Genomic DNA, 27955 nt, shown 5'->3' with positions numbered 1-27955 from the left:
TTCCTATCATATGCGCATGCTCTGGGACTTGGATTTCCTCGTCTCCCCTGTCTTCTGCGCCTGCGTCCGGTGTTTGTTAATTTTTTACTCTGTGAGTTTATGCGCGTGCGTCGGGACTTTAATTTATGTTCGTACACTCCCGAATTGGAATGACTTTTTTCCTTGTCCTCTGTGCTTGCGCCTGGGGTATTAAGATGCATTTTCGTCTGGTGAGTTTACGCTCATGTGCTGGGAGAAAGGCTCGTTCTTGGTACTAATTTCACCCCCCATCCAGGGGGTATCGGAGCTTAGCCATATCATTCTGTTCTTTCCATTAATGTGCATATATAAATGCTGGTGTTTCTATCCTATTACATTTTGTTACTATCATGCCCCTATCATATTTCAAATCTTTATGGGGCTGTATTTCTACCTATATCACCTCATTTGTATGTACATTACTATACACTGTAATATTAGTATTTTTCCCATAGCCCAGCACTAATCCAGATCCACCAGACCACCAGGATAGGGTTCCTCCCGACGACCAGCCATATCCCACACCATAAATCCCCCCCAAACAGAAAGGAAAGGGAGACACCGAACTGCACATGGGCAGACTTCCAACCAACGGGTCTGTACTATATAATATGTTCATATTTTTATTTTTATTTTTTATTTATTTCATTATGGAGACTTTTCCCTTTTTTTATTCATGGTTTTTTAGATTCGTCTCTCGGATTTTTTTCACCTTTAAATATGTTATGGCCTGTATTTTTTCTGATCAAACCTTTGATCTAATCCTTATAATCTGTTTATTGTAGTCCTTACCTACAATCTTTCTTTATATCTAAAAAGAGAGATATATGTGGAAGGTATATTCCTATAACCTTCTATCATTTATTGTTTATTTGTTTATTTTATTTTATTCCCACATTTGAGGTGTCATATGAATGCTGCATATGTGAAGCCCTCATTCAGGCCCACTGGACTCATTGTATTAAGTCGTTGAATCCATCTGGCTTCATTCTGTAGTAGTTTTTTGTCAAGATTGCCTCCCCTAGGGCCCATGGTTACTTTCTCTATGCCCCAGAAACGTAGTACTGATTTATTATTCCCATGTACATATTTTATATGTCTTGCAATGGGTGTATCTTTCTCTGTTTCTATTGAGCTTAGATGACCTGATATCCGCCGTCTCAATTCCTGAGTGGTTTTTCCCACATATAATCTGGGACACGGGCATGATGCTATATACACCACTCCTTGGGTTTTGCATGTGATCAGTTGTCTGATCTCATACACCCTTTTGTCAGCTGGATTAATAAATTTTTTAATTCGTGGGATGTATTTACAAAAGGTGCAGTCTCCACACGGTGATGACCCTTGATACTTCTCTCTATTTTGAATACTACTTGTTCCTTTTTCCTTTAGGTGGCTGTGCACCAATTGATCCTTTAGGTTGGACCCTCTTCTGTATGTTACACTTGGATTACTGGTGAGTATTGGTCTTAAGTCACTGTCTGATTGTATTATATACCAATATTTCTTTAGGATGTTCTGTATCTCTTTATTGTATCCATCGAAGGTACCTATACATCGAATGATATCATTCTTTTTCTGGGGGGAGGGTTTTAAGAGGTCTTCTCTATTTATAGTCCTGGCTCTATTATAAGCTTTTTTTAGGGGGGCAGATGGATATCCCCTCCTTTTAAACCTCTCATAGAGATGTTCACTCTCCCTCTCAAAAGTCCCCTCATCAGAGCAATTCCTACGGGCCCTTAAATATTGGCCCGTAGGTATTCCTCTCCTGAGGGGCTCCGGATGCCAGCTAGTCCAATGCAAGTAACTATTGGTCGAGGTTGGTTTCCTGTACACTTCTGTGTTAAGACGTCCATTCTCCAGAATTTTAATTTTTAAATCGAGGAAGACTATCTCCTTTTCCTGTATTTCATATGTATATCTCATCCCTATATTATTAGTGTTTAATATTTGAGTGAATTCTTTAAATAGTGATTGTCCCCCATCCCACAGGATGAGGATGTCGTCTATATACCTGCCCCAAAAGAGGATGTGGCAGGTATATGACGACATCCCCTCCGTGAACACCAAATCATTTTCCCACCACCCCAAAAATAAATTTGCATAGGTGGGGGCACATGATGTCCCCATCGCGGTTCCATTAATCTGCCTGTAAAAGTGCCCTTGAAAAATAAAAAAATTGTGCTCCAAAACAAATTCTAGCATAGATAGAACAAGGTGATTGTGTTGGTGAAAGTTCCTACTCCTTGTACTGAGGAATTGGTGAACTGCTTTAAGCCCTAGTGAGTGCTCGATATTACTATATAGGGATTCGACATCCAGGCTTGCTAAGATGGTGTTTGACGTTATTGTTATTTCATTGATTTTCAAGAGGAGGTCTTTTGTGTCCTTGATATAAGATGGAAGTGTGGTGACAAAGGGTCTCAGTATCTGGTCAATATATTGACTGATCCCTTGGGTTAAATTGTCATTTCCGGACACTATTGGTCTTCCAGGGGTAGGAATTTTATCTTTATGCACTTTAGGCAGTGCATAGAATGTGGAGATGGTCGGATCTTTCTTAAGAAGGTACAGGAATTCGTCTTTTGATATTAAATCTCTAGATCTGGCATCACAGAGTAGAGTTTTCAATTCATTTGCATAGGTCTTAGTGGGATCGTTCGAGAGTATTTGATATGTTTTTTTGTCCCTCAGCAATCATAGTCATCCAAAACATAGTCATCCAAAACAGGGATGACTATGTTGGAATGGTTCTGAGATTGCTGAGGGACAAAAAAACATATCAAATACTCTCGAACGATCCCACTAAGACCTATGCAAATGAATTGAAAACTCTACTCTGTGATGCCAGATCTAGAGATTTAATATCAAAAGACGAATTCCTGTACCTTCTTAAGAAAGATCCGACCATCTCCACATTCTATGCACTGCCTAAAGTGCATAAAGATAAAATTCCTACCCCTGGAAGACCAATAGTGTCCGGAAATGACAATTTAACCCAAGGGATCAGTCAATATATTGACCAGATACTGAGACCCTTTGTCACCACACTTCCATCTTATATCAAGGACACAAAAGACCTCCTCTTGAAAATCAATGAAATAACAATAACGTCAAACACCATCTTAGCAAGCCTGGATGTCGAATCCCTATATAGTAATATCGAGCACTCACTAGGGCTTAAAGCAGTTCACCAATTCCTCAGTACAAGGAGTAGGAACTTTCACCAACACAATCACCTTGTTCTATCTATGCTAGAATTTGTTTTGGAGCACAATTTTTTTATTTTTCAAGGGCACTTTTACAGGCAGATTAATGGAACCGCGATGGGGACATCATGTGCCCCCACCTATGCAAATTTATTTTTGGGGTGGTGGGAAAATGATTTGGTGTTCACGGAGGGGATGTCGTCATATACCTGCCACATCCTCTTTTGGGGCAGGTATATAGACGACATCCTCATCCTGTGGGATGGGGGACAATCACTATTTAAAGAATTCACTCAAATATTAAACACTAATAATATAGGGATGAGATATACATATGAAATACAGGAAAAGGAGATAGTCTTCCTCGATTTAAAAATTAAAATTCTGGAGAATGGACGTCTTAACACAGAAGTGTACAGGAAACCAACCTCGACCAATAGTTACTTGCATTGGACTAGCTGGCATCCGGAGCCCCTCAGGAGAGGAATACCTACGGGCCAATATTTAAGGGCCCGTAGGAATTGCTCTGATGAGGGGACTTTTGAGAGGGAGAGTGAACATCTCTATGAGAGGTTTAAAAGGAGGGGATATCCATCTGCCCCCCCCCCCTAAAAAAAGCTTATAATAGAGCCAGGACTATAAATAGAGAAGACCTCTTAAAACCCTCCCCCCAGAAAAAGAATGATATCATTCGATGTATAGGTACCTTCGATGGATACAATAAAGAGATACAGAACATCCTAAAGAAATATTGGTATATAATACAATCAGACAGTGACTTAAGACCAATACTCACCAGTAATCCAAGTGTAACATACAGAAGAGGGTCCAACCTAAAGGATCAATTGGTGCACAGCCACCTAAAGGAAAAAGGAACAAGTAGTATTCAAAATAGAGAGAAGTATCAAGGGTCATCACCGTGTGGAGACTGCACCTTTTGTAAATACATCCCACGAATTAAAAAATTTATTAATCCAGCTGACAAAAGGGTGTATGAGATCAGACAACTGATCACATGCAAAACCCAAGGAGTGGTGTATATAGCATCATGCCCGTGTCCCAGATTATATGTGGGAAAAACCACTCAGGAATTGAGACGGCGGATATCAGGTCATCTAAGCTCAATAGAAACAGAGAAAGATACACCCATTGCAAGACATATAAAATATGTACATGGGAATAATAAATCAGTACTACGTTTCTGGGGCATAGAGAAAGTAACCATGGGCCCTAGGGGAGGCAATCTTGACAAAAAACTACTACAGAATGAAGCCAGATGGATTCAACGACTTAATACAATGAGTCCAGTGGGCCTGAATGAGGGCTTCACATATGCAGCATTCATATGACACCTCAAATGTGGGAATAAAATAAAATAAACAAATAAACAATAAATGATAGAAGGTTATAGGAATATACCTTCCACATATATCTCTCTTTTTAGATATAAAGAAAGATTGTAGGTAAGGACTACAATAAACAGATTAAAAGGATTAGATCAAAGGTTTGATCAGAAAAAATACAGGCCATAACATATTTAAAGGTGAAAAAAATCCGAGAGACGAATCTAAAAAACCATGAATAAAAAAAGGGAAAAGTCTCCATAATGAAATAAATAAAAAATAAAAATAAAAATATGAACATATTATATAGTACTGACCCGTTGGTTGGAAGTCTGCCCATGTGCAGTTCGGTGTCTCCCTTTCCTTTCTGTTTGGGGGGGATTTATGGTGTGGGATATGGCTGGTCGTCGGGAGGAACCCTATCCTGGTGGTCTGGTGGATCTGGATTAGTGCTGGGCTATGGGAAAAATACTAATATTACAGTGTATAGTAATGTACATACAAATGAGGTGATATAGGTAGAAATACAGCCCCATAAAGATTTGAAATATGATAGGGGCATGATAGTAACAAAATGTAATAGGATAGAAACACCAGCATTTATATATGCACATTAATGGAAAGAACAGAATGATATGGCTAAGCTCCGATACCCCCTGGATGGGGGGTGAAATTAGTACCAAGAACGAGCCTTTCTCCCAGCACATGAGCGTAAACTCACCAGACGAAAATGCATCTTAATACCCCAGGCGCAAGCACAGAGGACAAGGAAAAAAGTCATTCCAATTCGGGAGTGTACGAACATAAATTAAAGTCCCGACGCACGCGCATAAACTCACAGAGTAAAAAATTAACAAACACCGGACGCAGGCGCAGAAGACAGGGGAGACGAGGAAATCCAAGTCCCAGAGCATGCGCATATGATAGGAACTCTAGCTGACAATATATCTATTTCCCCACGCATGCGCACAACCCATAGCAAGACAGAAATTGTTAAACACCGGACGCATGCGTGGAATATATTCTGGGAAATAGTCTATGCTGCCACGCATGCGTACCAACTCATAGTAATGGGAGAAAATCTAAAGACCGGACGCAAGCGCAGAATATATGTTGGAAAATAGTCTATGTCGGCACGCACGCGCATACTATTTACAGCGGCGGGAGAGAATGTTCAAACACTGGACGCATGCGCAGATGATATTATATTCCGTCTCACTCGGAAGTAATGTGTGATTGGCCACAATAGACATCAGTCAACGCGAGGCTGCGATGTGATAGGTGATCCTTAAGTGTGACCCACCCTACTAGTATAAAGAGGTGGAATTAGCAGACGCTCGTGTTGATAGTAGCTCCATTCCCCTGAAGACGCCGCTTATGCGGTGAAACATGTTGGGGGAGCTGTGTCTTTAACAATTTTAATTAGTTGGTAGGGCTGTGAATGGATAGGGAACGGCGATCTGCAGACGCCGTATCCCCCTGAGGGCCAGAGTGCTAATATGACAAGCAGCCTGTAAATAGGCAGTATAGGACATATCATATGGGCTAAGCCTAAAACATAATAATCAGCAAGTGCGGTATTGCGGGTCAAAGACCTGACAATAGGCGACACCTATAGATACCCAAGCGCAATTACATGGGCTGAATACTAGTAGCCTATGTGCGATACATATGTGGGAAAGAGCAAGTCCTTGAACAATATAACAATCCTCGTAGCCCACAGGTCCATGTCCTCCATATACCTTTTAAAAAGTGTGTGCAATGTGTTTTGCACGCGCGTGATAAAAAAAACGACTGTGGTACCCAGACCCGAACTTCTTCACTGAAGTTCAGGTTTGGGTTCGGTGTTGTGTAGATGTTATTATTTTCCCTCATAACATGGTTATAAGGGAAAATAATAGCATTCTGAATACAGAATGCTTAGTAGGTGATCAATTGAGGGTTAAAAAATAAAAAAAATTAACTCACCTTGTCCTCTTGTTCGCGTAGTTCTCCCGGTCTTTAGTTCTTTAAAAAGATGAACTATGGGCTAAAGGACCTTTGGTGACGTCAGATCACATGCTCCAATCACATGGTACATCACCGCGGTGATGGACCCTGTGATTGGAGCATGTGATCTGACGTCACCAAAGGTCCTTTAGCCCATAGTTCATCTTTTTAAAGAACTAAAGACCGGGAGAACTACGCGAACAAGAGGACAAGGTGAGTTAATTTTTTTTATTTTTTAACCCTCAATTGATCACCTACTTAGCATTCTGTATTCAGAATGCTATTATTTTCCCTTATAACCATGTTATAAGGGAAAATAATACAGTGTATAGACAGTCACCTAGCAACCGTGCGTGAAAATCGCACCGCATCCGCACTTGCTTGCGGATGCATGCGATTTTCACGCAACCCCATTCACTTCTATGGGGCCTGCGTTGCGTGAAAAACGCAGAATATAGAGCATGCTGCGATTTTCACGCAACGCATAAGTGATGCGTGAAAATCATCGCTCATCTGAACAGCCCCATTGAAATGAATGGGTCCAGATTCAGTGCGGGTGCAATGCGTTCACCTACCGCATTGCACCCGCGCGGAAATCTCGCCCGTGTGAACGCAGCCTAACACAGGAAGTCATCACGGGCGCTGCATAGCAACACAGAAAGCGTGTCTGGATTCGGCATCTCACTCTAAGGGTACATTCACATGTAAGTGTTTTGCGGTCCACAAATTGCGTATCTGCAAAAACACGGATACCGGCTGTGTGCATTCCGCATTTTGCGGACTGCACATGGCTGGAGCTATATAGAGAATGCCTATTCTTGTCCGCTGTTGCGGCCCCATTGAAATTGATGTTGTCCGCATCTTTTGCGGCCCCGATGAAATAAATGGGTCTGCACCTGTTCCGCAAAATTGCGGAACGGATGCAGATCCATTTATACTGTGTGAGTGCTGCATATGCATCAGACGGATAAGAGCAACCACAGAAGGAGTATCTGAACACACTGTAGCCTCATGGTGGAATGTATAAGTAAATTCCGCAATGTAAATACATCAACTATAAAGATTCTCCGGTCAGGTGAAATAATAATTAGATAGTGAAAAAGTCAGTGGCCCCAACAGATAGTACCTGGTGGGAAAAAAACAGGTCTCTTAACCTTTGGTGATATCAAGTCCAATATGCAGAGAGCTGTTTAGTGTGGTCTGCATGGTTGAGTGGAAAATAACTCACAGTGTTAGTCCACATGTTAAGCATTTAGGAGAGGAAACATAATATATAAGATGTTGCAGAATCCCCAACTCAGTCAGCATCAGATGCCAGCTGAGGAAACAAATCCAGTGTGGTCATTTCCATGTTGGCACCCATACCACACAAGTCTGATCCGTCCCCATGTCAGGGATAGTCTGCTTCTGAACACTGTGCCCAAGTGAGTACTCACACTCTGTCTCAAATACATGCATGCAGGGCTGTCTTTAATATTGATTGGACCCTGGGCAAGAATTTACTTGGGCCCCCTGGATTCCGCCTTCCCACACCCTAGCATGCAATTACGCTCTCCACCACAACACACACAAAACAACAACAACAAAAAATCCACACACCTCGTAGAGTAGTAAACTTTAATAATGATGAGTGGCCACTAGAGGTGTTCCTTGGCAGTAATGTAAATACTGCCTTTTTTTCTGAAAAGGCAGTGTTTACATTAAAAAGCTTGCAGATACATTTACTACATTTAGCTGTTGTGGTTCTGGTGACAATAGTGTCCCTTAATATAGAGAAAAAATAAATAAAGAATCAGCACAAAAGTATAAAATAAAATGGCTGTATCATTATTTTAAAAATTAAAAAAGCACAACTTCTGACACAAATATATAGTATTTTGCAGATTACTTTTTTTTTTACAATGTGCAGATAGTACTGTACTACTAACCCCTCCATCCACCCCTACATACAGGGTAATAAAGCACCACATACCTCTTACATCCAGTGACGTCTCCTTTGATGTAGATGTTCTCTTTCCTCATCTTCTCCCTTCAGACCAGACCACCATTTTTCAGCCATTTCTCGTCTCTGCAGTTTGACAAACAAAATCTTAGTTTACTACTTTTCCATCATCCTCTCATCTTCTGGACAAATCATCCTACCACCCCCAATACTGTGCCGCTCTGCTCCCCAATAGTATACTGCAGAAACAGATAAAATCCCTGATTAACACTAGTACCATGCAGATAGTGCCCTTCAATAATTATTGGCACACAGTGCCCTAAAATAACTGCGCCCAGCAAATAGTGCCCTTGACACTAATAGTGTAAACATAACGTCTCCCAAAAATAATTGTGGTAAGCGGATACTGTGCCAAGGTGCCCCCACAGTAATAGTGCTCCCAAAAGTCCCACCAATAGGAATAATTCTCTGCTAGAGCACACATGGTAGTAATGGTAGTAATAGTGCTCCTACAGTGCCAACACGTCCCCACTGTGCCCCAGAAGTAATAATGCTCCCATAGTGCCCATACTAGTAATCATGTTCCCCCTAGACCCCCAGTAGTAATAAAGCCCATCATAATGCCCCCAGTAGTAATAATTCTCCTTATAATATGCCAGTGCAAAAAAAAAAACTTTTAATGCCCACAGTTGAGCTAATGTCCCCACAGTGCCCCATAATGTGCCAGTATAAAATACCCCTATATAGTGCCCACAGTTGAGCTAATGTCCCCACAGTGCCCCCATAATGTGCCAGTATAAAATTCCCTTATATAGTGCCCCCAGTAAATGCCCCCATAGTGCTCTTCTCCCCCCTTCTTCCTAGTGCCCCCCATAATGTACCATATAAAATACCCCTTCTTTGTGGCCTCAGTAGATGTCCCCATAGTGCCCCCAATAATGTGCCAGTAAGCAGTGCCCCCATAGTGCCACCCAATAATGTGCCAGTAAAAAGTGCCACCAATAATGTGCCAGTAAGAAGTGCCCATAGATGCCCCCACAGTGCCCACCAATAATGTGCCAGGGGGATGTGCTCCATAGATGCCCCCCAATAATAAACCAGTAACAAGTGCCCCCATAGATGCCCCCCAATCATGTGCCAGTAACAAGTACCCCTATAGATGCCCCCCAATCATGTACCAGTAACAAGTACCCCCATAGATGCCCCCAATCATGTTCCAGTAACAAGTGCCCCCATAGATGCCCCCCAATCATGTGCTAGTAACAAGTGCCCCCATAGATGCCCCCAATCATGTGCCAGTAACAAGTGCCCCCATAGATGCCTCCTAATCATGTGCCAGTAAAAAGTACCCCCATAGATGCCCCCCAATCAAGTGCCAGTAACAAGTACCCCCATAGATGCCCCCAATCAAGTGCCAGTAACAAGTACCCCCATAGATGCCCCCAATCATGTGCCAGTAACAAGTGCCCCCATAGATGCCCCCTAATCATGTGCCAGTAAGTAGTACCATATACTTACCTCTATCAGGCTGGCAGCGATGCGATGCAGGCCTCTTCCTGCCTGCAGCCTATCAGAGGAATGGGGAAGGGAGACGCCTCTCCCTCCCCTGCCGCAGCACATCTATCTGTATCGCTGTCCTGAGGACGGCGATAGAGATGACTAAGGAGATGAGCGCTTCCACAATGGAAGCGCTCATCTCCCTGTGCCCTGCCGCCACCCCCCACTTGTCACCAGGGCTGCACCGCCTAGGGTCATCGCCTCACTTTGCCTAATTGGCGGTGCAGCCCTGCTAGCACCCCCTGGAATTTTGCGCCCGGGGCAACGGCCCCCCGGCCCCCACGCTACACCACTGGCCAGCGGGGCTCAAGAGGCAGCTGCCTTGGGCCCCCCAGGAGCAACTGGGCCCGGGACAGTTGCCCCTTTTGCCCCACGATAAAGATGGCCCCGCATGCATGAATGTCCCATGCATACTAGAAAGGGTGGCAAGGTAATGGGCTGTAAATTTTGAAAATGAATGTGCCTTTCTCTGATGTTATCCTTGGTTTTGGGTTTGGTTGTGGGTGCCAAACCCATCCATCCACTACATATCTGGTCCAAACACCACTTGGACTGGTTAGTTCTAAAATCGAGGACCATCCATACCCAAGTAAAAGTAACGTACAGTATAGCAACAAATACTGAGCTCCCAAGAGATCACAGATAGAACTATTCACCTTCTGTAAAGAGAGGTGCCAGACTTAGACATCTGTCCAGTCATAGAACATGCCAGCTCCAGATGCCAACATTGGAATTAGACTACAACACATATCAGGTGCTCACTTAGTTTGGACATGGGTAATACTGCCAGGGTATACTCACATCAAAGCCAGAAACAGAGAGCAACATGCAACCCAATTATTCACTATATACAGCACATATAGCAGTATCTCAACACAATTATGAGCAGACCAAAAATACCAAAGTGAAAGAATTTCTCTTCCTCTTTTATTATTAAAGAAGTTCTCCAGGAGTTTTACAGTGATGACCTATCTGGAGGCTAGGAGTATCTGATCTGTGGGGATCTGACACCCAGGACCCCCGCCAATCAGCTGTTTGAGAAGGCACGGGAGCTCGCAATAGCCCCAATGAAGTGAATGGGACTGAGCTGCAATACCAAGCCCAGCCTCTATACAAAGTACGGCACTGTGCTTGGTTTGCAGAGAGTAGACCTTGGCACTACTGCGTTCAGGTGCCTTCCTAAACAGCTAATCAGCGGGGGTCCTAGATGTCAGACTTTCACCTATCAGATACTGATGACCTATCCAGGTTATCCCTATAAAATTCCAGGAAAACCCCTTTAATAAAGAAAGTAAAAAGAGCAAATAGAGTTTGAACATTTGACATAATATGGCACCATATGACAGAGGTCAAAGATGTAGCAGTGATATAAATACACAGAAACATTTGTGGTTCTGGATAGGTATAATACAGCACATAGATAATAGTAGGCAGTGGAACCAAGACAACATAGTATTAAGGTGTCTTCCTCTGTGGTAATGAGAATAGTCATAACAGAAGACATACAAACTAAGGTATCAATGGAAAGGGGAGGGGGAAGAAGTTGGGGTTATACGGTCTACTAGCACAAGATGCAACCTGTCAAATAAGGTATTTGCAAATAGAAAAAGACAATTTTTTTTTGCTATCAATGCTTGGTGAAGAGAATTTCCAGTTGCATAGGAAGATGTGGGATATGAACTAGTTGCTGAGCAACGACTATGATGACTTCCTGCCTTAGTCCATCTGACCAGCACTCAGCCTGCCCTGACCTTGGACTGTGTTCAGACTACGTCTTGCTTAACCCTTTGGTGTTTCTGCTATTCTCTTGCATCCTATCTGCATTATTCCTGCATTATCTCCCAACCTTGTTCCTGTGAGTTCTCCAGTGTTTACCTGCTGCACCCATGTGTTCAAGTACCTCTAGTTTTCAGTGTGAAGTTCTGTTTACCTAGTTCATCTGTATTGTCCATGCTCCTACCCAGTTTTCAGCCTTTTTGCATTGCCTGAATCTGCTCATCTTACTGCTTGCAAGCTTCTCCCTGTGTCTTCATGTTTCTCTACAGCCAGGACTCCAAGTTACCAAGAACCTGTCTAAGTGCCTGTTCACACATACCTGCCATTTTAGTGTGCTTTCTGCACCTGAGCCTTGCTTGCACCGGACACCCTGATCCCAATGGGTCAGCTGCCAACCACACCGGGACTATCCAAGGAGGTTCTAATTTGCATAACTTTTTCCCAGAGAAGCATTGCATTGCCTATAAGACACCTACTAGGTGCTCTCCACAAGGAGAAATAGTTCCCCTGAATGTCCTTCAGAGACATACACATTCGTGCACACACATACTCTCACCATCGGTTCACTTGTCAAACATGCTGAATTCTCAGACTGTCACATGAAGCCCCATTCATTGGCTTTTCTCTGAGCACATCTACAGATCAGGAATCAGTGGTGTAAATAAAGAACAGAGAAGCTGCGATATGACACCCTTTTTATTTCCTGAGATTAACACTTCTTCCTCTTCTGAGTTCAGTATGTGTAAGAAATAATTATAGATATTGAACATGAAAACAATTTTGTTGAACAGGTTGGGGAAGAGCCAGTGGTTCTATCTACTGGAGCTTCAATGCCTAGTGCAGTGAAAGGGTGGCATGGTGCTTTAGTGGCTAGCCATGTCTCCTCTAAAGGTTCATGCACTGCACTACGGGTACCATACAGCAGCATATGATGGTCCTACAAGTTGGTTATACAGACCATCAGAGACTCTGTGTTCCATTGTACAGGTGCCATACTTTGCCTAATGCTGGCCATGCATATATTGCAGCTGATGGCCAAGAATTTGTCTATTTCACCTAGACTTTCCACCCTTGACACTCTAATGCATGCATGGATCAGGCAAACCTGTGTTTTTTATTTATTTATTTTGGAGAGGATCTGTCAGCTCTCCTGATATGTCTGATTTGGTAAATACTTGTACTCCTCGGTAAATAACAATGGTGGAGCATCTTTCAATCTCAATTTTGCATTACTCTAATATGACCCCTGGAAATGTCTTGATAAATTGAAAACTTGGAATTAACATTCCTCTTGTCAATAAAGTGACCCCACCTACACTGTGTGTAAGGACAATCCCCATATAAAAAAAGGAAAGGAATGAATAACGATAAACCACAGGCAACTAAGACACCTCTGATGTTTGTTCTGCAGCCATGTCAGAAGCTTCGCCACTCATCAGGTAGGTCTACATTTATGCTGTTGCAGAGATGCTTTCTGGAAAATGATACAAGCAACCTGGCTAGTTGTTACAAACATTTGCACTAGTTTTTATACATGAGCCCATTGTACTTTTCTCAATAAAGTTCTCCTTTTACTTCCAGTGTTATATTGTTTACTGAAAAACGCTATCAGAAAAAGGAAACTGTTATCAGTTCAGTGCACACAAAGGTGAAAGGAGTTTTGGAAGCTGATTCTAGAATCTGGGATCCTGCCGAATATACTGTACCATCACCAGTAAGTCTATATTCATTGAATCCAATTTACATGTTGACACTATTAACCTCAGGGTTATTATGCAGTGATGTACAGGCTCCCCACAAGATCTGAGAAGTTGAGATTCAGGGTCATTGCTCTGAAAGACTGCTTTACTGCTTTAAAATAATACGAATAATGATAATACTGTTCATATGCAGAGTGCCAGCCTGATGGGGAGATGCAAGGTAGAAGAGAATGAGTGGTGGCGCGTGAGTGGCTAATCCCTGCTCCAGCACTCCGTAGGCTGCGCGTGCAGTGACGGGCTTGGTGCCTCCTGTCTGGTGGTGGCTAGGGTCTCCTTGATAGTAATGGCTGATGGGGCGCAAGGCAGGAAGACAGCTGATGTGGCTGGCAGATAGTGGAGACAATGACCAAGTCAGCTTGTTCAAGAAGAATAACACTTTACTGAGGATGATGGGTGGCACAGAGCAAAAGTAAGTGGTATGCACAGTTCTGAGGTATTTCACAAGGTAGGCTTTTTTCCCCCAAAGACTGTGTATAGGGGAAGGCAATATGATAATCCCCTCTAAGTTTTTCTCTGGGTATACTATGCAATCTTCCCAATTGACCACAGGCATCCAAGTACTTTTCCCATCTCCAAGGTAGAAGGTAAGTCCAGCACCAGTCCAGAGATAAAAGTCAATCCTTTATTGAAACATTATAAAATCAACTGTAATCCTCAAAGTGCATAAGCCTGACACTTACAACATCCTGAATTAGACTTTGGTGAATTACTGGTGTATTCATAGCTGCGTATTTAAAACATTTTAAAATAGCAATCCGAAGTGGGCTTTGGTACAGAGGTAGCAGCCAGTACCAAAGCCCACTTTAGATTCCTATTTTAAATTGTTTTTAAATACACCGATATGAATGCAGAAGTAATTCACTGAAGTCTTGCGCGACTTCGGTCAAGACCAAGTTTGGCTCCACGGAGCCAATACATTTTAATGCTGTATGGAAACAGCATTAACATAGATGTTTTTGAACAAATTGACTTTGGATTTATGATCCAAAGCTCGATTCGCTCAAGCCTATCCTGAATCATAAAGGTAAAAAAAAACTACAACCAATTTAAACTGTTAAAAAACAATGAAATATCAACATAAAATAACATGACAAAGATCACATTAGGACTCGCGAGGCAAGTAGGCAGAGCCAGGGGTAAGGGTGGAGCGCAGTGGTCACTTCCCTCCCCCCTGTGTGTGTGTGTGTGTACTACAACATCTTGATCATCCTCGACTACGCCACTCAGTACCCGGAGGCAGTGCCACTGCATCATACATTAGCCAAACTCATAGCTAAGGAGTTAATGGAGATGTTTTCTCGAGTGGGTCTGCCTGACCAAGGGACCCCGATTATGTCCAAGGTCATGAGGGAACTCTGTAAGTTGCTCCACATAAAACAGCTACGGACGTCCGTGTATCATCCACAAACGGATGGCCTGGTAGAGAGGTTTGATCAAACATTAAAAAATATGCTAAAAAGAGCAATGTCTAAGGATGGGAGGGACTGGGACCTTCTTCTGCCCTATCTCATGTTCGCAGTGCGAGAAGTGCCCCAGGCCTCTACTGGGTTCTTGCCCTTTAAACTGCTATACGGCAGACACCCTCGCGGTCTGTTGGACATGGCCAAAGAGGCGTGGGATCAGCAACCCACACCACACAAAAGTGTTGTTGAATACGTCACGCAGATGCAAGGATGGATGGAAACAGTGTTACCTCTGGTTAGGGAGCATATGGAGGCAGCACAGTGAGCCCAGAGTCTATAATCGTCAGGCTCGGGTCCGGAACTTTAACCCGGGTGAGCGGGTGTTGGTTCTGGTACCTACTGTAGACATTAAGTTCCTAGCTAGGTGGCAGGGGCCCTATGAGGTTCTTTAAAAAATTGGAGAGGTAGATTACAAGGTACACCAGCCAGGGAGGCAAAAGGCAGAGCAGGTGTACCATGTGAATCTGCTTAAACCATGGAGAGATAGGGAAACCTGTACGGAAGACAGCCCATGACCAGGGTTTTTAGGGGAAGTGGTTTCAGCCCCTCTGTCTGTAGCAAGGGAAGCGGCTGCCACAGTGAAAATTGCTGACAGCCTCTCCTCTAAACAGGCTCAGGAAGCCAGGGAGTTCATTAGTCAGAACACGGATGTATTCTCGGACCTCCCTGGACGCACGTCTATAATCTGGCATGACATTATAACTGAGCCTTAGGCAAAAGTCTGGTTAAAACGGTACCGGGTTCCCAACAAGCCATCGCGGAGGAAGTGCAGCTAATGCTCCAGCTAGGTGTCATCGAGGAGTCAAAAAGTGAATGGGCCAGTCCGATAGTTCTAATACCCAAGCCAGATGGGACATTGTGGTTCTGTAACGACTTCCGCAAACTGAATGAGGTGTCCAAGTATGACACATTTCCCATGCCCCGAGTAGATGAGCTTATAGAGAAGTTAGGCCAAACCCGGTATTTTTCTGTGTTGGACCTCACCAAAGGGTACTGGCAGGTACCCTTAACGGAGGTTGCCAAGGAAAAACTGGCTTTCATCACACCAGAGGGGCTGTATCAGTGCAAGGTATTACCCTTTGGTCTACATGGCGCTCCCGCCACCTTTCAAAGGCTAATGGATGTTGTACTCTGTCCACATTGTTGGTATGCTTCGGCGTACCTGGACGATATCATTATCCATAGCACCGACTGGGAAAGTCGGAACCTATCTAAAGTACAGGCTGTAGTGGACTCCTTTAAGAAGGCTGGCTTAACCGCTAACCCAAAAAAGTGCGCGATAGGGTTGGAAGAGACCAAGTACCTGGGGTATGTACCATTGACAGGCCTTTTGAAGGGATGCAAGTCAGTGACGGACCAGTGGAATGAGCAGGCGGAAAAGGCTTTTTCAGCTCTGAAGTCAGCCCTGAGTGGGTCCCTGGTGTTGGTTACGCCCGACTTCAAGAGGAAGTTTGTGGTACAGACAGATGCCTCTGAAATAGGTCTCGGAGCTGTACTCTCTCAGGACATCAATGGGTGGGAACATCTCATTGTTTTCCTGAGCCAAAAGCTTACTCCAGCTGAAACTAGGTACAGTATAGTGGAGAGAGAGTGCCTGGCCATCAAATGGGTACTCGAGTCTCTCCGCTATTATATTTGGGGAGAAAGTTTCTTCTGGTGACCGACCACTCCCCTCTCAAGTGGATGAGCCAAGCCAAAGAGAGGAATGCTCGGGTCACCAGATGGTTCTTGTCGTTACAGAACTTCAAGTTCTCAGTGGAACACAGGGCAGGCCGCTTACAGGGAAACGCGGATGCCCTGTCCCGGGTACACTGTCTGGCAAGTGTTTACCCCCTGAGGGTTGAACAAAGGGGGGTAGGTGTGTAGGAAGGCGCAAGGGTCCGTCATGGATGGAAGGTATGTGTCACCGAGATTCCTGGCTTCGGTGAGGTAAGAGCCGGTAATTTCATGTGTCAGCGGCAGCTAGTGCTGGCTGACATGGTTTCGCTATTTAGTATGGCTGTAAAGCTGATCCGGGCTGGCTCTTACAGGGAGAAGCCAAATTGCAGGGTGGGTGGCTTCTCCCCACGTTCCAGGCCGGGTTTTGGTTTGGGCTATAAAACACAGGCAGCACTGTCAGGTGGTAGGAATTTACTCCTCTCTGACAGTGAAGCTCTGTCAGTCTCTGTGTGTCACGGTAGGTGAGGGAAGGGAAGCAAACCAAATACAACAAAAGCAGCAAAACACCAGGCTAGGCCCCAAAGCTAGGGAACAGGGAAAGGTCACCACCTAACGATCCCTGAGCCTTTCCCTGACTGCTGACAACATGAGCAAATCCTTAAGGTGGAAGTGCTCATGCGTTGGAACCTAAGCCTAGCTGAAACTGAAACAAACCCTCAGCTAGGGAGCTGGAGATAAGACAACCGGTTCCTAGCACAAGGGGCAGGAACCAGCGTCTTCCTGAGGCCTAGCCAGAAAACACAACAAAAGGGAAGGAGTAGGACTTAGCTTAAGACGGACGAGGAGCAGGAGATCCACCAAACACCAGCTGAGAACTCCAGAAGCAAATATAAACTGCAAGGGCTATAGTGAAAGGCGGGTATAAATAGCACCACTAAATAGGTAATGAGCAGAACCTGTGGAGAGGTGGGATCCTGCCCAAAACCACAAAGAGAAACAGAACAATCTGTCAGATAGACTCACGTGTAGCAAGTCTGTCAGATCTTCTCAGGCCTCTCACAGGGCAGGGCGTGACAGGACCAACCTTATCCGGGTGTGCCCTGTGAAAGGCCTTTACAAGGCGACTAGCATTGACATCGGTAGCCGGAACCCACATTCTTTCCTCAGGGCCGTATCCCCTCCAATGCACAAGGTACTGAAGAGAGCCACGAAGAACACGTGAGTTGAGTATTCTGGAGATCTGGAACTCCAGATTACCCTCTACCAAGACAGGAGGAGGTGGCAAAGGAGATGGTTCAGCAGGTTCAACATACTTCTTCAACATAGACCTGTGAAACACATTATGGATCTTCCAGGGCCTGTGGAAGTTCCAGACGAAACACAACCTGATTAACAATGGCCGAGATTTTGTAAGGACCAATAAATCTTGGGCCCAACTTCCAAGAAGGTACTTTCAACTTAATGTTCTTAGTGGACAACCACACCAAATCACCCACACACAGGTCCTGACCAGTCATACTTCTCTTGTCAGCCATCCGTTTATATCTTTCACCCATTTTTTTCAAATTAGTTTGAATCTTCCGCCAGATAGAAGACAACGAAGCAGAGAATCTCTCCTCTTTAGGTATACCAGAAGATTCAGTCCCAAAAAAAGTACCAAACTGAGGATGAAAACCATATGCGCCAAAAAATGGTGACTTATCAGTAGACTCCTGTCTACGGTTATTTAAGGCAAACTCAGCCAAAGACAAAAACGAAAACCACTCTTCCTGATTCTCGGCGACAAAACACCTCAAATAAGTCTCCAGGTTCTGGTTAGTGCGCTCAGTTTGTCCATTCGACTGAGGATGGAAAGCCAAAGAGAAAGACAACTAAATACCCAGACGAGTACAAAACGCCTTCCAAAACCTGGAAACAAATTGTGTCCCCCTATCAGACACAACATCAGAGGGGATTCCGTGTAATTTCACAATGTTATCAACAAACACCTGAGCGAGAGTTTTTGCATTGGGCTGACCTGACAATGGTACAAAGTGAGCCATCTTACTGAAGCGGTCCGCCACCACCAAAATCACAGTTTTCCCAGAGGAACTCGCTAAATCAGTGATGGAGTCCATGGATAAATGCGTCCAAGGATGAGATGGGATGGACAAAGGAAGAAGAGATCCTGAAGGCCGAGAGTGAGCCACCTTAGAACGTGCACCGGTCTCACAAGCTGCTACATAGCCCTCAACACATTTACGCAAACCTGGCCACCAGAATCTCTGGGAAATAAGATCCACCGTGGATCTACTCCCAGGGTGTCCCGCAGGGACAGTATCATGATGTTCCTTAAACACCTTGTGTCAAAGTTCAGAAGGAACAAACAACTTCCCTGAAGGACAGGAATCAGGTGCCTCACCTTGAGCCCCCAACAAAGAGCGGATACAACCACCCCATCAGCCAAAATTGGAGCAGGATCCTCCGAATTCCCCCCCCCCCCCCCCCCCCCCCCAGGAAAGCTACGTGACAAAGCATCCGCTTTGACGTTTTTTACCCCAGGGCGATAGGTGACCACAAAATTAAATTTGGTAAAAAACAATGACCATCTGGCCTGCCTAGGGTTCAGACGCTTAGCTGATTGCAGGTAAGCCAGATTCTTATGGTCAGTAATTACCGTAATCAGATGAATCGCTCCTTCTAGCCAATGACGTCATTCCTCAAAGGCCAATTTAATAGCCAGCAACTCTCTATTCCCAACATCATAATTTCTTTCTGCAGCAGAAAGTTTCTTTGAGAAAAAAAGCACACTGGTGCCATTTGCTAGGAGAGGGACCCTGCGACAAAACTGCTCCGACTACCACTTCTGACACGTCAACCCCCACAATGAAGGGTTAAGACACCTCGGGTTGCATCAGAATGGGAGCGGAATAAAAACATTACTTTATAGCAGAAAAAGCCTGGAATGTTTCTTCCGACCAGACTGAGAAGTCCACACCCTTCCTAGTCATATCAGTCAAAGGCTTGACAATAGTGGAATAATTCAGGATATATTTTCTGTAGTAATTAGTAAAACCCAAAAACCGCATCAGAGCTTTCTGATTCTCCAACCGATCCCATTCCAGTACCGCACGGACCTTGTCAGGATCCATGCGAAAACCTGAGGCAGAAAGTAAGTAACCCAGAAACTGCAGCTCCTGGACAGCAAACACACATTTCTCCAACTTAGCATACAATTTATTCTCCCGAAGGATCGATAACACTTGTCTTAAATGATCCTGATGAGTCTCCATATCGGGTGAGTAAATTAGTATGTCATCGAGGTAAATAACAACAAACCTCCCCACCAAATGATGAAAACTGTCATTGATAAAGTACTGGAAGACTGCCGGGGCATTAGTCAAACCTCACGTGTAGCAAGTCTGTCATATCTTCTCAGGCCTCTCACAGGGCAGAGCGTGACACTGTGTTGGGACCTTGGAATTTGGGCCTGGGTAAAGGCCTGCTACCTTGTTGGCATGAGAGCAGGTGGTTTCTGCTATGTCCAAGGACTTCTACATTGCTGCATGGTGTGAACAAACACCAGACTAAAGGTGACTGTTTTCCTTGAAACGTACTTTTTGTTTTGCTTATCCTTATGTGTGAATAAACACCGAGTTAAAGACGTCGTTGCCTCTATACTGCGTCTGCAAGCCTGTCTACCAGAGCAAATCCCCACAATGCACACAGATTGAGGATGCACATAATTTATGATGAGGCGCATGTTTCCTCTCTGTGCTGATGGAGAATTTGCCTAATTTATGATGATCTCTGGCAGTCTGTGCACCAGGAGTAAAAACTACTCCAACCCCTGAATGGAGTAGTTTTTCACTAACATTTACACTTGCTTCCAGAAGGAAATGTTCTTAAATTTCCTATGGCTGTTGTTCCGGCTCCGGCCTAGCCCCTGCCAATCTTTCCCAAGTGTCAAGCACGATGCAAAAACACCTGTGCGCCTAAATATTGCCGCACGTGCATTGAAAAAGTCACAAAAAGTTGTCTCGCTACTATTTTTACACCAATTTTTTTTATAAATGACCCCCAGTGATTTTACACGACTATCAGCACTTTGCAAATAGGAATTGAAAAGAGGAAGTGGTTGGCACTGTTAATTAGTTGTATGCCAGATTTTTAGAAAAGTCACAGTCTTCTTACTCAAGTAGTTGGGTGGTATAAAAAAAACTTGAGTAAAATCTCTAGACAAAAGTGTTACTGTACATTTAACCCCTTTAGGACACAGCCTTATTTCACCTTAAGGACCAGGCCATTTTTTGAAAATCTGACCAGTGTCACTTTAAGTGGTGATAACTTTAAAACGCTTTGACTTATCCAGGCCATTCTGAGATAGTTTTTTTCGTCACATATTGTACTTCATGACACTGGTAAAATGAAGTAAAAAAATATAAATTTTTATTTATAAAAAAAATACCAAATTTACAAAAAATTTGTAAAAAATTGAAAATTTCCAAGTTTCAATTTGTCTACTTCTATAATACATAGTAATACCTCCAAAAATAGATATTACTTTACATTACCCATATGTCTACTTCATGTTTGGATCATTTTGGGAATGATATTTGATATTTTGGGGATGTTACAAGGCTTAGAAGTTTAGAAGCAAATCTTGAAATTTCTCAGAAAATTTCAAAAACCCAATTTTTAGGGACCAGTTCAGGTCTGAAGTCACTTTGTGAGGCTTACATAATAGAAACCACCCAAAAATGTGGGTCGTTAACCCTTTAGGTGTTCCACAAGAGTTAATGGCAAATGGAGATAAAATTTCTGAATTTAGATTTTTGGGCAAATTTTTCATTTTAATCCATTTTTTCCAGTAACAAAGCAAGGGTTAACAGCCAAACAAAACTCAATATTTATTGCCCCGATTCAGTAGTTTGCAGAAACACCCCATATGTGGGCGTAAACTACTGTACGGGCACACAGTAGGGCGTAGAGGGAAAGGTGCGCCGTGTGGTTTTTGGAAGGCAGATTTTGCTAGACTGGTTTATTTACACCATGTCCCATTTGAAGCCCCCCTGATGCACCCCATAGAGTAGAAACTCCATAAAAGTGACCCCATCTAAGAAACTACACCCTCAAGGCATTCAAAACTGATTTTACAAAATTTGTTAACCCTTTAGGTGTTGCACAAGAGTTATTGGCAAATGGGGATGAAATTTGAGAATTTCAATTTTTTGGCAAATTTTTCATTTTAATCCATTTTTTCCAGTAACAAAGCAAGGGTTAACAGCCAAACAAAATTCTATATTTATTGCCCCGATTCTGTAGTTTGCAGAAACAACCCATATGTGGTCGTAAACTACTGTACGGGCACACACTAGGGCGTAGAGGGAAAGGTGCGCCATATGGTTTTTGGAAGGCAGATTTTGCTGGACTGGTTTATTTACACCATGTCCCATTTGAAGCCCCCCTGATGCACCCCTAGAGTAGAAACGCCATAAAAGTGACCCCATCTAAGAAACTACACCCCTCAAGGTATTCAAAACTGATTTTACAAACTTTGTTACCCCTTTAGGTGTTGCACAAGAGTTAATGGCAAATGGAGATGGAATAACTCCATAAAAGTGACCCCATTTTGGAAACTACGGGATAAGGTGGCAGTTTTGTTGGGACTATTTTTAGGGTACATATGATTTTTGGTTTATCTATATTACATTTTTGTGAGGCAAGGTTACCAGAAATAGAAATTCTGAAATTTCATCTCCATTTGCCAATAACTGTTGTGGAACACCTAAAGGGTTAACGACGTTTGTAAAATCTGTTTTGAATACCTTGAGGGGTGTAGTTTCTTAGATGGGGTCGCTTTTATGGAGTTTTTACTCTAGGGGTGCATCAGGGGGGCCTTAAATGGGACATGATGCCCAAAAAAAAAGGCCATCAAAATCTGCCTTCCAGAAACCATATGGCAATCCTTTCCTTCTGCCCCTGCCGTTTGGTTATATAGCAGTTTACGACCACATATGGGGTGTTTCTGTAAACTGCAGTATGAGGGTAATAAATATTAAGTTTTGTTTGGCTGTTAACCCTTGCTTTGTTATTGGAAAAAAAAACGGATTAACATGGAAAATTTGCCCAAAAAATGCTTTTTTGGCACCGTTTTTATTTTTAATTTTTTACCGTGTTCATCTGAGGGGTTGGGGGGGTATTTTTATAAAGCAGATTCTTATGGACGCGGCGATACCTAATATGCCTACTTTTTATTTATTTATGTTTTACACTATATTATCTTTTTATAAAGAAAAAAAAAACATTTTAGTATCTCCATAGTCTAAGAGTCATTTTTTTTATTTATTAGCCTATTATCTTATGTAGGGGCTCATTTTTTGCGGGAAGAGAGGACGGTTTTATTGTCACTATTTTGGGGGGCATATGACTTTTGATCGCTTGCTATTACAATTTTTGTGATGTAAGGTGACAAAAATTTTTTTTTTTTTCACCGTTTTTTTTTTATTTTTTACCTTGTTCATCTGAGGGGTTGGGGGGGGGTATTTTTATAGAGCAGATTCTTATGGACTCGGTGATACCTAATAAGTCTACTTTTTTTATTTATTTTAGTTTTCCAAAATAATATTTTTGAAATTATTTTTTTTTTTGTTTTAGTGTCTCAAGTCTGAGAACCAGTTTTTTATCCGATTGTCAGTGGCTAAATTGGGATATAAATTTAGTACTCCATGGAAGTGTGGTACTCTCTGAAGCAACCAATAATGCAGAGGCCCGGATGATTGGGGCACGTGTCACATTGAGTAGTGGTGTACTTCCGTATCCCCCTCCTGTGACACACTCTGCACCTTTTTTGGGTCCGTCCCTTCTTTCCAGTATGGGTGACCACACCTGGAAAGTGTTTGCCAGGGACGATGGTACTCCGGCCTGCTCTTTCCCGGTCCCAAAAGATCAGGGCCTTGAGGACTGCCTCATAGAACTGAAGGAATGTCCCTGTGTTGCCAGCGCTCCGGGACAGCACAAAAGAGTTGTACAAGGCAACCTGCACCAAGTAGACCGCAACTTTTTTGTTCCATGCCCCGGTTTTGCGCATAGCATTATATGGCTTGAGGACTTGATCAGAGAGATCAACTCCTCCCATATACCGATTGTAGTCGACGATACAATCGGGCTTGAGGACCGTTGCCACGGTACCTCACACAGGGACAGAGGTGATGCCATTACCATGAATTGTAAACAGTACAAGGACATCCCTCTTGCCCTTATATCTGACCAGTAACAGGTTTCCAGTGGTAAGAGCATGGGTCTCACCCGTGGGGATAGGTACCTGGAGGGGGTGGGCAGGGAGGCCGCGTTGATTTTTCCGCACGGTCCCACAAGCGGGGGGACTGGAACAAGGGGATACTAGTATAAAAGTTATCCACGTACAGGTGGTAACTAGAGTTGAGCGAACACCTGGATGTTCGGGTTCGAGAAGTTCGGCCGAACTTCCCGGAAATGTTCGGGTTCGGGATCCGAACCCGATCCGAACTTCGTCCCGAACCCGAACCCCATTGAAGTCAATGGGGACCCGAACTTTTGGGCACTAAAAAGGCTGTAAAACAGCCCAGGAAAGAGCTAGAGGGCTGCAAAAGGCAGCAACATGTAGGTAAATCCCCTGCAAACAAATGTGGATAGGGAAATGAATTAAAATAAAAATTTTAAAAATAAAAATGAACCAATATCAATTGGACAGAGGTCCCATAGCAGAGAATCTGGCTTCACGTCAGCAGAGAATCAGTCTCTTCATGCCATAGCAAAGAATCTGGCTTCATGTCAGCAGAGAATCAGTCTCTTCATGTCATAGCAGAGAATCTGGCTTCATGTCAGAGCAGAATCAGTCTTCATGTCATAGCAGAGAATCAGGCTTCACGTCACCCACCACTGGAACAGGCCACTGTCACACATTTAGGCCCCGGCACCCAGGCAGAGGAGAGAGGTCCCGTAACAGAGAATCTGGCCTGATGTCAGCACAGAATCTGTCTTCATGTCATAGCAGAGAATCAGGCTTCACGTCACCCACCACTGGAACAGGCCACTGTCACACATTTAGGCCCAGGCACCCAGACAGAGGAGAGCGGTCCCGTAACAGAGAATCTGGCCTTATGTCAGCGCAGAATCTGTCTTCATGTCATAGCAGAGAATCAGGCTTCACGTCACCCACCACTGGAACAGGCCACTGTCACACATTTAGGCCCCGGCACCCAGGCAGAGGAGAGTGGTCCCGTAACAGAGAATCTGGCCTTATGTCAGCGCAGAATCTGTCTTCATGTCATAGCAGAGAATCAGGCTTCACGTCACCCACCACTGGAACAGGCCACTGTCACACATTTAGGCCCCGGCACCCAGACAGAGGAGAGCGGTCCCGTAACAGAGAATCTGGCCTTATGTCATCGCAGAATCTGTATTCATGTCATAGCAGAGAATCAGGCTTCACGTCACCCACCACTGGAACAGGCCACTGTCAAACATTTAGGCCCAGGCACCAGTGTTCCCTCTAAGCCTTCGCAGCTGCTGAGCGAGGTCGGCTCAGAGCTGGGCACAGCGCCATCAAAGGTGGGCGATAGGAAAACCTAAGATAATTGTCACTTCAAAGAGCATACAAACCTCTGCGCCATCCCATACAATACAGTATAACCCCTGCACCATCCCGTACAATATACAGTATAGTCCTCTCTGTTATCACTGGACATTGCTCTCCATATATAAACCATACAGGGAAAAAAAAATCTTTGATCCAGAGAACTTACATAGAAAAGCTAATAACCAAGAGGCTAAACAAAACCCAGTTTCTGACCCTTATGTTAAAACATAACTTTCATTTGATTGCTTTAACACCTAAAGGAAAAAAAAAATTTAAAAAAGCTGCTGTTTCTCTAGATGACCTTATGTTGATAGTAGTGTTAATAGAGTCTCAAGGGTCTATAAAAGCAGCAACACTATTTTTACAAACCATTGAAACTCTATTAACACTACTGTCAACATAAGGTCATCTAGAGAAACCGTAGGTTTTTATTTATTTTTTCTTTCTCTTTAGCTGTTAAAACATAACTTTAATTAGATTGCTCTAACACCTAAATGGGAAAAATAAGAATTTTAAAAACCTGCTTTTTCTCTAGATGACCTTATGTTAATTGTTAATAGTAGTGTTAATAGAGTCTCAAAGGTCTGTAAAAATAGTGTAGCTGCTTTTATAGACCCTTGAGACTCTATTACCACTACCATAAACATAAGGTCATCTAGAGAAACAGCAGGTTTTTAAAATATTTTTTTTCCTTTGGGTATTGTTATGGGGATCTGTGGATGACATTTTTATGGGGGATCTGTGGATGACACACTTATGGGGGATCTGTGGATGACACATTGTTATGGGAGATCTGTGGATGACACATTATTATGGGGGATCTGTGGATGACACATTGTTATGGGGGATATGTGGATGACACATTGTTATGGGGGATATGTGGATGACACATTGTTATGGGGGATATGTGGAAGACACATTGTTATGGGGGATCTGTGGATGACACATTGTTATGGGGGATCTGTGGATGACACATTGTTATGGGGGATATGTGGATGACACATTGTTATGGGGGATATGTGGATGACACATTGTTATGGGGGATATGTGGAAGACACATTGTTATGGGGGATATGTGGAAGACACATTGTTATGGGGGATCTGTGGATGACACATTGTTATGGGGGATCTGTGGATGACACATTGTTATGGGGGATCTGTGGATGACACATTGTTATGGGGGATCTGTGGATGACACATTGTTATGGGGGACCTGTGGAGGACACACTGTTATGGGGGACCTGTGGAGGACACACTGTTATGAGGGACCTGTGGAGGACACACTGTTATGGGGGACCTGTGGAGGACACACTGTTATGGGGGACCTGTGGAGGACACACTGTTATGGGGGACCTGTGGAGGACACACTGTTATGGGGGACCTGTGGAGGACACACTGTTATGGGGGACCTGTGGATAACACACTGTTATGGGGGACATTATACAGGGGTAATATAACTGAGGGGTATCAGGTAAATTATACAGGGGGTAATATAACTAAGGGGTATCAGGGTACACTATACAGGGGTAATATAAGTTATATTACCTCTGTATAATGTCCCCTGATAGCCCTCCTAAGTTATATTACCCCTGTATAATAATGTCCCCTGATACCCCTTAGTTATATTACCCCTGTATAATAATGTACACTGATACCCCTTAGTTATATTACCCTTGTATAATACAGGGAGTGCAGAATTATTAGGCAAGTTGTATTTTTGAGGATTAATTTTATTATTGAACAACAACCATGTTCTCAATAAACCCAAAAAACTCATTAATATCAAAGCTGAATATTTTTGGAAGTAGTTTTTAGTTTGTTTTTAGTTTTAGCTATTTTAGGGGGATATCTGTGTGTGCAGGTGACTATTACTGTGCATAATTATTAGGCAACTTAACAAAAACAAATATATACCCATTTAAATTATTTATTTTTACCAGTGAAACCAATATAACATCTCAACATTCACAAATATACATTTCTGACATTCAAAAACAAAACAAAAACAAATCAGTGACCAATATAGCCACCTTTCTTTGCAAGGACACTCAAAAGCCTGCCATCCATGGATTCTGTCAGTGTTTTGATCTGTTCACCATCAACATTGCGTGCAGCAGCAACCACAGCCTCCCAGACACTGTTCAGAGAGGTGTATTGTTTTCCCTCCTTGTAAATCTCACATTTGATGATGGACCACAGGTTCTCAATGGGGTTCAGATCAGGTGAACAAGGAGGCCATGTCATTAGATTTTCTTCTTTTATACCCTTTCTTGCCAGCCACGCTGTGGAGTACTTGGACGCGTGTGATGGAGCATTGTCCTGCATGAAAATCATGTTTTTCTTGAAGGATGCAGACTTCTTCCTGTACCACTGCTTGAAGAAGGTGTCTTCCAGAAACTGGCAGTAGGACTGGGAGTTGAGCTTGACTCCATCCTCAACCCGAAAAGGCCCCACAAGCTCATCTTTGATGATACCAGCCCAAACCAGTACTCCACCTCCACCTTGCTGGTGTCTGAGTCAGACTGGAGCTCTCTGCCCTTTACCAATCCAGCCACGGGCCCATCCATCTGGCCCATCAAGACTCACTCTCATTTCATCAGTCCATAAAACCTTAGAAAAATCAGTCTTGAGATATTT

General features: G+C 43.4%; 1 protein-coding gene across 2 annotated transcripts in view; it reads left to right on the top strand.

Moving 5' to 3' along the window:
* The window catches only part of P2RX7 (purinergic receptor P2X 7), a 319484-nt gene that overhangs the window by 60897 nt on the left and 230632 nt on the right, over positions 1–27955 (top strand). For both annotated transcript variants that reach the window (XM_040416069.1, XM_040416068.1), the window contains one exon: positions 13419–13551. In XM_040416069.1, coding sequence (XP_040272003.1) covers positions 13419–13551 — 133 coding nt within the window. The remainder of the gene's footprint in view (positions 1–13418; positions 13552–27955) is intronic.

Source organism: Bufo bufo, chromosome 2, assembly GCF_905171765.1.
Source record: "Bufo bufo chromosome 2, aBufBuf1.1, whole genome shotgun sequence".
NCBI classification, from domain to species: Eukaryota; Metazoa; Chordata; class Amphibia; order Anura; family Bufonidae; genus Bufo; species Bufo bufo.
This window is presented reverse-complemented; position numbering and strand designations above follow the sequence as displayed.